The following is a 12,637-nucleotide window of genomic DNA, read 5'->3' as shown; positions in this document are numbered from 1 at the left end:
TCTAAGTATAATTTTTATTATACGTTTATAGCATCTAAATATTTTAGAAACTATCCATGAAGGTGGTAGAACAGCTTTCCAGACAAAAATGCAAAACCACCCTTTTGGGAAGAAACTAAAATAAAATCAGGCTGTAAACTCAACAGCGAAGCTCTTTTGCCAGGTAGGAGGCTAAAGCCTAAGAGCACACACCGCTAAGAAGTGCCTTGGCCCATCCAACGGGGAGGTGCATTGCCTGCAGCTGTTCAAGAAAGGTCACCGAGTCTCACATTGAGACGAGCCAGTGGTGAGAGGCTGTTGAGGAGCAGTTCCTGCCTAGGAAGCCCTCTAGAAGATGATCAGAGTGTGATAACCCAGATACAACACTCTTCACTGAGACGCAAATGGAACTTTGCGAAATGGCTCTGTTCCAGTTAAACTGGGATTGGGTCTAATGAGGTTGTTGGGACATTTGTTTGTTACTGCCATTTCCCAAGAGCGGACAAAACTGAGGGGTGAAAGTTAATGTTTTTGTAGCAATAAATGCCAAGAGCCCCAGGGGCTATGAGGAGAATTTCCTCAATATGAGGAGAATTTTCCCGGCTCAGGAAAAAGGGAGATGGACAGGTTGCATGGGGAGTGCTGCCAGCAGCCCCACTGGGGGAGCAATGATGCAGCCCATCTTCATCATTGGGACTGCAATGAATGCTTTGAAATCAGCTATCGTTTGTGGCCTACATAAGCTGACAATGTGTCTTCATAGCTACTTCCCACCAGAGAGACTCTTCTTTTTATTATGATTATTATTATTATCTGGATTTGTTTTTCTGTTATCTGTATTTCTGTTTTTCTGTATTTGACCAATTTGCGCACAGTGGGCTTTCTTTGTATATTGTCCCCTACAGCTGCAGTCTTTTCTTTGAGAGTTTTGCACTCTATGAGGAGTTCAGCAGCAGGTCACAGACCTGGTTTACAAAGGGAAGGAGAAATAAACAACCAACTAGAAGAATAAAAAGACACAACAAAGCTTTCAGGAACCTATGGACAAACTGGAGACATGTACTTATTGGACTTTCTTTCTTCTTTTCCTCTTCCTGACCCAGCATCCTCACCTCATCTGAGGTCAGGCACCTTTAACATACTTGTCATTTTTCCTTCAGACTTATTGTTATTAGATGATATTTAATGGGGTTAAGAGAGAAGAAAGAAATTAAAGGAGATAAGAATAGGGCATACTGCAGTTTGAATGCATGTCATTGAGCCTTTGGTCACAGGTGTTTGCATCATTCCCGCACCAAATATTTTTCCTGTTGGGAAACTCTGTCTCACCATTAGATACTCCTTGTTTATGAGAGAGACACATGTGCATTCTTTTCCTCTCACAGATAACTTACATATTCTAAATTACCCATATGCTTTTTAGTCGTGTCTTTAGTATCTAACGGCATCAAGAAAACTAGCAGGGCTTCCTCCTTCCAGTTAATTTTATTGCTGGCCTTGTTTCCTCTCCTGATTCAATGAACACATAGTAGATTTAGGCTAAAGGTAAATACAAGTAGAATTAAAAAGGTAGAACACAAGGAACCAGAAAAGAAAGGGAGAAAAAGGAATGCTTGATATTGATATGGCATCTGAGAAAGACAGCAAAAGAAATGCACCCCTAGAGTAAAGCCAGAATGACCCACATGGGAAGATGTGGAGTATCAGCTGTTGCACCAGCAGGTAACACACCTTCAACAGCATACAAGTACCTGATGATGCCAGGCTTCTATACAAGGTATGTTGTTTCCCCACTGTACCATCGCACATGGGTACAACCCTTAGAAATAATAATAAACCTTAAACAAAAAAGGAAAAGCTTAAAATCTAAAGAGTCAATCTGGAACACTCAATGAAATCAGAATGAAGGCTGGGGTAGAAACTAAACACTGGATCAAAATTGAGCATTCCAAAACGTCTCTCCACTGATAAACACCTCATCTGCTGTGCAAAAGAGCAAAGCCTGCAAACCAGCTAAACAATATTTCCAAAGGGAGTTTTTAACTTGAAGGTGTTTCAGGGACTATCTGTTCCAATGTATAGTAAGGAATAATCAGCACACTTGAGGGAATGCCTCTGTTGAAGAATTTGCCTAATTTGCAAAAACAGGTTGAACTTTCTCATCTACTGTTCTACGCAGCCTGTCTAGCCCTTTCCTATCCAGATCCTCAATTTCCTAAACATTGTATCACTTTTAAAAATATCATTGTTTTTGACTTTTCCCATTTTCTTTTCATTTTAACCGTCTTTTTCAGACTGACCTGAAATTCAGAGCACTAATCTCTTCCTTTTCTCTACAAACAGCACTAAATAATTGTATAAGATTAAACAAAAAAGGAAATATGAGTGACTTACATATGCGTTTTAATATGTTTACATACATATATACACACATGTGTACATATATATGTATAAGGTGGAAAGAAGAACTTACCTATGTCCCAGGTAAGGGGGTTATTCTGTTCCATCTCCCTTTTCCCTATGACATACCAAATGCAGGCCATCCAGTGAGCAAGCAAGGCAAACATGGACATGAGAAGCGTGAGAACAATTGTGCTGTGCTGGGAGTAACGATCCAACTTCTGAAGGAGTCGCAAGAGGCGTAGCAACCGCACTGTCTTTAGGAGGTGGACAAGGGAAACCTAGGAGAACAGGGAGAGAAAACAACTGGTCAGCAGTTGACTTCTACCACACAGTTCTCTTGTTTCAATGAAAGGAAACTCTGTCTTCTAAAGCTCTATGAATTTTTGCCCACTCTTCATTCAGCTACACAGCTGCATATCATGCTTAGAATAAATCTTAAAGACAGCAGAGAATAGCAAAGAAGATGGTTCAAAAAAAAAAGTGTTTACTTTTGCTGTGTACATACTTATTTACTATTTCTGATTTAAACCAAACTTGAAATACTGAGAGACCTTTTGTTTTGTCTTTTTTCATGCAAAGTCTTCTTTCGAATTTAACTTTAAAAATTTGTGTTTGTTGCCTTCCCTGCTCTAGAAGAGAAACGTAACTGTCAAATTGACCAATGTTCACTTGATTCCGATATGAAACCATAAAATAAACCTCTTCAAGCACACGATGATTTTCAGTTTCTGCTAACGGCCAAACCGTAGGCCTAAAGCAACTATGTATGAGATAAAACCAGCTTAATAATTAGGCCTAGAAGAGGCAATAACATATAGTAGATATTTTGCAAAACAAGGAAGCAGAGAAGTGAGTGGAGACAGATTTGTTCTTCAGATTTAAACCTGTGTTCACTGGTTTAAATCTGGGAACACTTTACTGCTCTGTACTAAGTCAGAGTCCAAAAGAGCTTGTATTAAAACTTCTAATACTACTTCTTAAGTTCCTTACCTAAAGTATTACTGCCTTTCAAGTGTATGTAGCAAAAGCAGCACCTAATCTGCTCAGCACCCTAAGGGTACATCAGTTTATGAAGTATATAGGCTCTGGCCGGAGAGGAGATGCAGCAATGCGCAAAGCGAGCAGTCTCTGGATGACCCCATCCCCTCCAGAGCATCCTCCAACCTACATCCACACCAGAGTGTGCACAGCTCCCAGTTTTGCATGGAATATACTTGGCTTATGTTTCAGCTGTTGGGTAGAGTTAGCAAACAATATGCAGATTAGGATCCCAAATATTTTTAATTTAATTTTTTTGAAGATTAAATAGGCATAATTTTCATTAACAGTAAGCTTTTTCTTCGCCTTCATTAACGAGGCATTAGGATTAATGCCTACTTGGTACCTGGCTGATACAGGATACACGCATCAGCTAGAAAAATAACATCAAACTTGACATGTCTTCCCACAGCCTTCCCAGAGCACAGGAATGATCTCTCTGAAAAGAAAGTCTAAAAGCACAGCTCGATCAACATCCTTTTGCTTTTGATAATCCAGAATAACCTGAAGCTAAGCCTTTCTGTTTCTGTTACCAAAACTAGTACTCTGAAATCTTAATTTTATAGGTGTGCATTCAACTAACAGCTAGGTCCAGGCTGACTGATAAATTCTGTAACATGGGGTATTTTAGATTTATTTGTGAAGACTTAAAAATTAATTGATTTTATTCCAGTCTCAGGAATTAAGTCAGTGGGAAACCTGTAAAAAAGAAAATAATAAATCCACATTCTTTTTTTTTGCTACTATAGTTTTCATAGTGCATAAGTAATTCTCCCATGAGCTTCTTCATGCAGTATTTACTGCCCATTATTTCATTTTTTTTCTCAAGAACCTTTACATTTTTTCTCATGTACATAGCAGAGAAAAAAAGAAAATCAACAAAAACATGGCACTTTTTTAAAATACTTTGAAGTTCATTGCTGTCAGGAATAAGATCTGACATTAGAGCACACAAACAATTACAGGGTCTTCTCTTCTTGCATTTCTTTTATCCATCTTATGTCATCTACAATAAGTCAGTGAAATTAGTTACATCTGTAGCCTTAAGCACAAGAACATCTGCAAGTCTGGGGCAGAAGGCTGCAAAATATTTGAAGGAATTGCCATGTTTGTATTAATACAATCATATAACTATTAAAATATAATTATTCTAATTGAATGCCATGCCACTATACCAACTGCTTCTTTTTCTGTGGTAATTCTTTTCCCAAAGCCTCCTTTTCTTCTCTCTCATCAGCTTGTTTGAACAAAACATGGCTTTGTTGCACTCTTAATATAAAGGGGTCCCTATTAATGACTGACTCTTCAAGGTGTTGTAGTAATATATAAACATATATATATAATGATCGTATATGTGCTATGGCCTTCACATTGGAGCCTTCGTCTTTACATGGGTGCCTACATATCTACCACATCACAACCAAATAATAACAACTTAGGTGAAATTATTTTTTTATTAGATTCTTACGAAAAAGAAATTTCAAAAGGGCTGTTACAATAATAAGTGTGCCCTGCCAGTTATCACTTGTGACTAAATTCTGACCGTTTTTATTAAGTGACAGAACACTGATAGATAGAAAAAACAGTGAATCATATATCATAATATTCTTTTTAACATGGAGACATGTTTCATTTTAAGGCCTATAGACCACCTCATTTCAAAATAATTTCTGCATAAATTTGAACACAGATGTAATTAATCATATGTAATTACACTGAATTTTCATTCATTAGTCATGCCAAACACTCTTCTTGTATTGTGTCCAATCTGTCATTGGAAGACCTGAAATGCCATCAGGCAGCTTTCTTTTCTATGTCACAAATTTAGAAAGACAAAATGAGGAGTCAGCACTCATACTTGTGCCTGCCCAGATTTTGCTTTGCCCACAGATATAAAACCGTCTAAATTTTCCATTTGGTTAATCTTTTTAGACTAGCTGGGTTAACCTTTTTCTGTCAAAGTGACAGAGACGGAATTTTATCTAAAACTAACACATACTCAATCATAGCATAGCGCTGAGAAGTACTGAGAAATAAAGGTGCTACAAACTAGTGATGAAATTCTCTGGTTGGAAGAATCATCTCCTATGGCAAAAAGGAATTAATAAGGAAACATGATACATTTTAAGAAATGACTAGTGGCAAGGATCTTTAATCCTTTTTGTTTGCTTGGTTAGTTGGTTTTCCTCAAAAAATGATACTCTTGCTCTATAACCACCAATAGTTACCAATGATAGCCTTGCTCTATAATCACCAACAGAGAGGAGCAAATTCAATCATTATAACTAGTACTTAATGGCCTGTTTTTTACTTTGGCAGCATTTCACACCACATTTCCACAGATTAAGGGATCCTTTATGTCAGATGAATACAAGGATGGAAGGAGCTGGGGCCTCAGCAGGCGCTGAGGTTAGGCAGGAATGTGCCTGAGGTCTCAGACCTCCGAAGAGTCACCCATTTAGTGGTAGGGCAGAATCCCTGTAAGGTGTAAAGGCAGTAGTGCCAACTCATACAGTTTCACTTTTTTTCTTTCGAAATATCTCCAGGGATGGCGAGAGACTCCACAGCTTTTTCATGCACTCTAACTCCACAAATCTCCAACTGGAGGATGACATTTATGTGCCATACATACATAGGTATGTATGGCACTATACCTATAGCTTGCAGAATTTAGAGCATCCCTAAAGGTTTGGCCTTTGTGCCTGGGCCTGAACAGCAAAGGAGTGAGATGCTCCCTGATGCCCCTTCTCACCGTTCTGTTGAGGCAACATCTGAGAGTCGATGGAGTGAAAATCTGAGAACAGACATGAGGAAATGGCTTATTAAATAATAAAGTCTGAAAACAGTGGAATGTGATTAACACCTCCCCCCGCTCTTGAAACAGTTGATAGTCATTGTTATCTTGAGGATTATATTAACAATTTCCAAGTCTTGCCATGATAGGAAATATGATATAGTAAGGCACTGTGTTCCCATTGAGGAATCATATAGAGAACAAAACAACTGAGTTTTTGGGGGTGAATGCACGGTGCAGACTCCCAGATTCTGGACGTGCTCTCAGTTACCAGAGAGAGGAGAGGGTTGGCCCTTGACTCTCTACTATGTGGTGGTCTTTGCCATATAGAAGCTAGCTGCCAAAGTTGGGCCAAAGCGAATGAAGAAGACTGGACCTTGCAAAAACTTTTAACAAGGTATTTAACTCTTGGAGCACGCAGAAAGCTATGCCTGTCAGTCAATGTTAATTATGAGATCAACATGGCTATATATAATTTATTACTTGGGCTTAATGTTAGGAATTAATCTATCATTAATTATCTCATTAAGGATCCACTACTAACAGAGGGACATTTCAAAGTCTGTCGATATTCTTAGTCACCATGTTAGTGATCTTATTAGGGAAAAAAAGTTTAAAAGTACAACAGACAGGAGATGTGTATTAATCATATTACGGTAGTATTTTTAATATTATGACATTTTAACTGTAAAAATAATTATTGCATAATACTTTCTTTTCCAGAATTCACTATGGAAAGCATATCAGTCTTCGCAATGGAAAAGAAAAAAAAGATCAATTTTGGTTTTTTAATTTTCTCCTTGAAGGAAAAGATCAGACCAGTTCATTCAATGAAAAATTCTTAACTGAAATTAAAGCAACACAGTTATGCTGGCTGTTTGGTTCTAATGTAAGAGATAAACTGAGATAGTAGTGTATTTAAATAGATTACCCACTGGTTATAAAAAAATAGTGACTGAAGAATGTAGAACTATTAACTGTCTGGTTTTAAAAGCTACTGCACTAGCATCAGATTGACGGTTCTTAATGTAACAAATGGAGTGAAAAGGAAGATCATTGAAGGAAATGGAACTAAATGATAAAACCAAAGAGGATACCTTACATGGGAGGCTTCCTGACTAGTGTTTTCCTATGTTTTTTCTGATATGTGTCTATCCTATCATCTGTGTACTTGTCTGTAACTCACATCTAATGAAAATGAGATTGAATGCATCTGTTCACAAAAGATCAAAATTCTGAGAATTAGGAAGTGGACAGCTTAAAAGCCTAAGTCCTTTATGTGAAAAATCCACAAAATTGAGAAACCTCCGCCAACATTTTTTTCCAATATTAAACTTCCTGATTTAGAGGGGGAAGGGGTGTTTGGGGTTTTGGGGCTTTTTTTTTGTTTGTTTGTTTTTTGGTTTTTTTTGCTTAGTAGATTCTTAGTCTATTAAATCTAATAGGGCTATCAGAAGAAAAACCTTTGTGTTAGCATAAGTAAACCAACAGAAATGTAACCCATCATGATTGTGACATCATCAAACATTAGACCCACACATTTTTCAAAGCAGCTTAAACATTTTGTCATTCTATTCCTAAAAAAGATGAGTTGAAACCAAAGCCACGGTTAATGACAATTGTAAGTAATAGATATTAGAGCACACAAAAATTGGTGATCATGCTGTAGTTTTTGCACTAGAATACAGACATAAAGAGAAAGATTCCCATCTGAGTGAAGAATGCTGACCATACGGACCACAGCAATGATTTACTTTATCACAGTAACAATTTATGAGTCTTGAAAAATTAATTTAACTTATGCAACGTAAGAGAGCAAAAGCCATAGGGACATGTATTTGAGTACAGTAAGTAAAAATGAAGCTAACATAGGTACGACTGTTTACAAAGTAAGATAATTGAATTTTAAAAAGATGGTACATATGTATCTTTCATAATAATGAATGGCCACTTTGATACCCAATCTTGTAATTCTTTTAATTAACATGTACAATTACATTGTATTCCTTGCTTCAGCATCCAATGTGAAAATACACTACAAAGCTGAAAAAGACACCAAGGTATTTTAGTTCATTCGGTTTTAGTCTCCAGATCTGGGAAAAAACCCCAACAAACCCCTCTTGAAAAAAGAACAATTAAAAAAGACAGGTTAGTACTTACCACAGTGACGTTGAAAGCATAAAGGAGATCAAAAGGAAGTGCAGCAATTAAATCAATGATAAACCAGGTAGTCACGTAGTGGATACAAATAGATCTTGCTTCAAATATAACTTGGCCAGACTTGCTGACATATGTTGTCCGGAAATTTAAAATTATATCTGCTTGACAAAGAATGAACAGAATCAGAGACAGTGATTTCTTGATTACTGGGGATAACATCAGGAATCCACCATAACACCGATTGCTTTTCTTATGCCTGGCAAAAAACAGATGAAGAATCTAATACAAAAACAAATAAAATACAGTGGTAAGAGATCTACATACATAGAGTTAAACCAATTGATGCACAACATTGTTCTTTGTAAGGAGTAAAAAGAATGTTTAAAACATTTAAAACTCACTGATTTCAAAGGCAGCTTGAATTAAAAAAACCAAAACAATGCACATTGCTCTTTAAACAGTACCAAATGTTGGTACGGTATTTTTCTTAATGATAAATGAGAGTACGATTGTTGTGCATAAAACATATTTACATTTCTTTTCAGATTAAATAATCATTAATTACTTTATTTAAAAGGTGTCATTGAAACTTTCTTTTAGTGATAACTGTCCAGCACAGAGAACAAATGTCATCGTCAAGGATAATCTTGTGTTTATCAACAGAAAAGTGTTGAACTCACTTGAAAAAAATGGCTTTTGGGTTACGGTGGAGATATGAATTGCTTGGTGGCTTGTGCATTTGCATGTTCCTATCTAACATTCCAGGATGAGTGTCTTTCAATATGAGATATAGTTTTGACATGTCTTGCCAAAACACATTAACACTCAAAGCAAAGCTCAGGTTTTGACAACAGAGTCTCAATTATTTTCATGTCCTACAAGACAAAGACTATAATCTGTCCTCGAGCTATGCACCCAGTTTCTACCAACATTAGTAAGAAATACTTGTATAACTTTTACAATGTCAGAAAAGAGTGCAGCCAACCATCAAGGCTGGTGTTTTACAGCAAGATAATTAGCCTGCTGCCTTGCAAATTCTAATGCCTCATATTGAAGACCATCACATAAAAGAGTAAGAAGTGATCCCAAGTGTTAGGAAGACATTCAGAGTGTGATTGACTTTTTTCTCATTAAAAAATAACAAACTGCAGGGTGATAGTCTTGGCAGCCTGAAAGCCAGTGGACTTTCTTTAATGTCCAAGTTAGGGGAGGCAGCTTTCTAGATCCTAGTCCAGTGTGTAATAGACTTGTCAACTGTGTTATCTGTAATCTAGGTACCCTATTATTAAATGTTACAAGGAGAGAACTGCATTTCTTGTGCCCTCTGCCTCTGTCTATGGCAGCAATGGCAGCACTGACTACTGACTCCTTTCTGTGGGCTAGATGATGCACAAGATACGCCTTCAGCTGCCTCTTCTACACGCTGCTCTTGTAGAGAGGTGGCAGCAGCTGCTGGGGGCTGGCTCCACACCATGTACAGCATGGAGCGTGCGGATGTTTGGGAACTGTTTGCTGCCCAAACAGATGTTTCTTACAGCTTCTGGAGAAGGGGAGGTAGAAACGCCAAATAGAAGCACCTACAAGTGAAATTCAGCCTCTTGCCCACCAGCAGGGTGAAGGTATAAGGAAGATGATGTCTGCCTTGCAAATAGAAATAAACACAGAATATAAGTATTTCATAGTTTCAGTCTATTTAAGGGATTTGTTTTCTCTTTGGATGCAGATATTTTCTTTCCTCACAGCTAGTTTCTTGTGTGCTATGTAAACCTGCTCCAATACAGCATATAAAATATGACATAATCTAAGAGGTGCACTTGGAAGTGCAAAAGAAACTTTTTTGAAGACCCCAAGTGCTTTACCAACACATATGTTGGGAACAAATTTTAAGCATGAATTAACATTCAGGACATTAAGAAAAACAATAAGCCTTCCTAGTTAAAAAAAAAACAAAACAACCAAACAAAAAATGTCACAAAATTGTAGGATACAAAATAACCCAGAAAATGTAACTGAAATGCAGAAAAGATCAGTGACTATTAAAATTACAAGTTTGAAAGTGAGAACAAAATGTAATTAAGTTTAAATGACTAATGAAATTGAAGACATGTATAGAATATTATAGTCCACTTGTCTCTTATTTTCTAAGAAGAAGAAAACTAAACCTCTGGTTTTGGAATGAAGTAGGAAGATTTATCACTCTAAATGATGCTGTAGATCGTACAGAAGCTTATCGTAGAACAAAGGAGGCATTAGACATTTCAAAGAGATTTTTGAACACAAAGTTCCACCTAATAGTCTAAGTGGAACTTGCTGAGAGCCACTTTCTGAATCACCAATATTAACTTCTAATAAAATCTCAGAAAATTGGGGAAATGCCAAGGAAATGGAATTTGCCACTATAATTTTAATAATTTGGGGGAGGAGGCAGAGGGAACCACTAAAAGTGATGATCCAGAAAACAACAGATTTGCTAATCACGAGAAAAGCAGATCATTCTGGCATATATATTAAATGTGTAGTAATAACAATACATGTTAAAGTATAACTAATGCCATAAGTTCATAGAGGGTGTGAAATCAGCACACCGTCTTTTGCTAAGAAAATTATGTCTTTTTGATACAGCTATCAAACTAGTTGATTGGTGCAGAATACTTAGATTTGCTCAAGTTATTTCATCCTCTGTCATCGTAATTTGAAGGTCTGCATTGACCAGAATATGAGACACATAAAACAAAAGCTGAACCTGGTTTTCTGCTCAGTTTCAAAATGTTGTTACTATGGGCTTGTTTATAAACAAAACTGTTTCTAGAAGATTCATCTTGGCTGATTAAGTTCACAGTGATACAGTATTTTTAGCAAAGAAGATGGATGACTGTGGCCAATCCAAATCCAAACATAAAATGGGTCAAATGTCTCCATATAATAGGCAAAACACATCTAAGATCCAGGAAGGAAAAAGATATCTGTAGAAGGGGAGATTCTGGCTTGGAAAACAATGACACCAAAAGCAATTTCTAATAGCTAAGCGTGTCAGTATGGGCTTAGTACAAAGCTGTAGCAAACCCAAGAATATCGCCTGGGAATGGAAAACAGTTCATGCCTTTGGTGAAACAACTACAGCCATACAACTCTAGCACCCACACCTCAAGACAAATGAAAACACAAAGAGAAGAACTACAAAAAACTACCTGGATTTCACTTTACAGGATGTTATAAATTCAACTTCCTTGGTTTATTCAGCTCCAGAATGCTAACAGGAGAACTGACTTTTACTTGTTTTCATCCACTGACAGGCTACTTAGGCAAAACATCCTACACTGGGCAGACATTGACTTTAGTTAAATTCATTTTGGAAATCAAATGTGGCTTAGCAAATGAGGTGATGAACTTGCATCATTTGGATTCATGTTAAACACTCTTATACTGTATAACACAATGTCATACTAGAGATATCTAAGTTACGTTCAAGCACACAACACATATACGTGGACTCATGTAACTTACGCACATGAGGTGAACATATACATGTAGATGTGCTAGGGAGAAGAAAGGCAGGTTTGACTGTCATGATCACCCTTTGCAGCATTGACTTACTCTGTTTTTCCCTTCATTTCATACCTTTAGGGGGAAAAAAGATTGATTTGCATTTCTCCTTACATGTTCTTTAGGTAGGCTACACTAAGACTGGGTTAAGTAGGATCTTATCTTCAAGTCTGTTAGCCATTGTACACATGAAACCAGGAAGCAATTTTTTTCCCTCACTGATACACTACTGAGGGCAAAGAGAAGAGGCAGAGAGAGACTCAGCACAGAGAGAGGATCATGTTGGATCGTTTCTTTGAGGTATCAGAAAAGATTTCTTTAGGATGCATTTTAATCAAATGCCCAGTTCTAATGCCAGATCTGGATCTGGAAAAGAATTACTTCCCAGGTTTCACTGGCAGCAACGTTTTATGCTGCCTTCTGCAGTCTGAAGCTAGACAGTCTGCTATGATCATTTGACATATACTAGTTAACCTGTACACCACTAGTAGTGATCTATGGTATTTCTGACAGTTTGATCTCTGCCATTCCCTCCTTTTTACCCATTAGAGTTGAGTCTCCGAAATTAATGAAATCTTTGGGGGAGTTCTCGTTGTTTTGGCACAATGTTGATCCTTCAAATTTTTCAATATTTAGTGCAAAGCCTTAACACAAAGTGACCTAGACACATATCCAAGGCTATCTGGTTCCATAGACTGAGGTTTGCAGGTTATAATTGGT

At 37.2% G+C, this 12,637-nt stretch overlaps 1 protein-coding gene across 1 annotated transcript in view; it reads right to left on the bottom strand.

The window, feature by feature from the left end:
- KCNH8 (potassium voltage-gated channel subfamily H member 8) overlaps positions 1-12,637 on the bottom strand; it is a 197,914-nt gene that overhangs the window by 70,869 nt on the left and 114,408 nt on the right. Inside the window, exons 6-7 of the mRNA XM_075495570.1 lie at positions 8,375-8,532; positions 2,453-2,660 (exon numbers count right to left, since the gene is read on the bottom strand). Of these exons, the coding sequence (XP_075351685.1) occupies positions 2,453-2,660; positions 8,375-8,532 (366 nt within the window). The remainder of the gene's footprint in view (positions 1-2,452; positions 2,661-8,374; positions 8,533-12,637) is intronic.

This window comes from Mycteria americana, chromosome 2 (assembly GCF_035582795.1).
Source record: "Mycteria americana isolate JAX WOST 10 ecotype Jacksonville Zoo and Gardens chromosome 2, USCA_MyAme_1.0, whole genome shotgun sequence".
In the NCBI taxonomy this organism is placed as follows: Eukaryota; Metazoa; Chordata; class Aves; order Ciconiiformes; family Ciconiidae; genus Mycteria; species Mycteria americana.
This window is presented reverse-complemented; position numbering and strand designations above follow the sequence as displayed.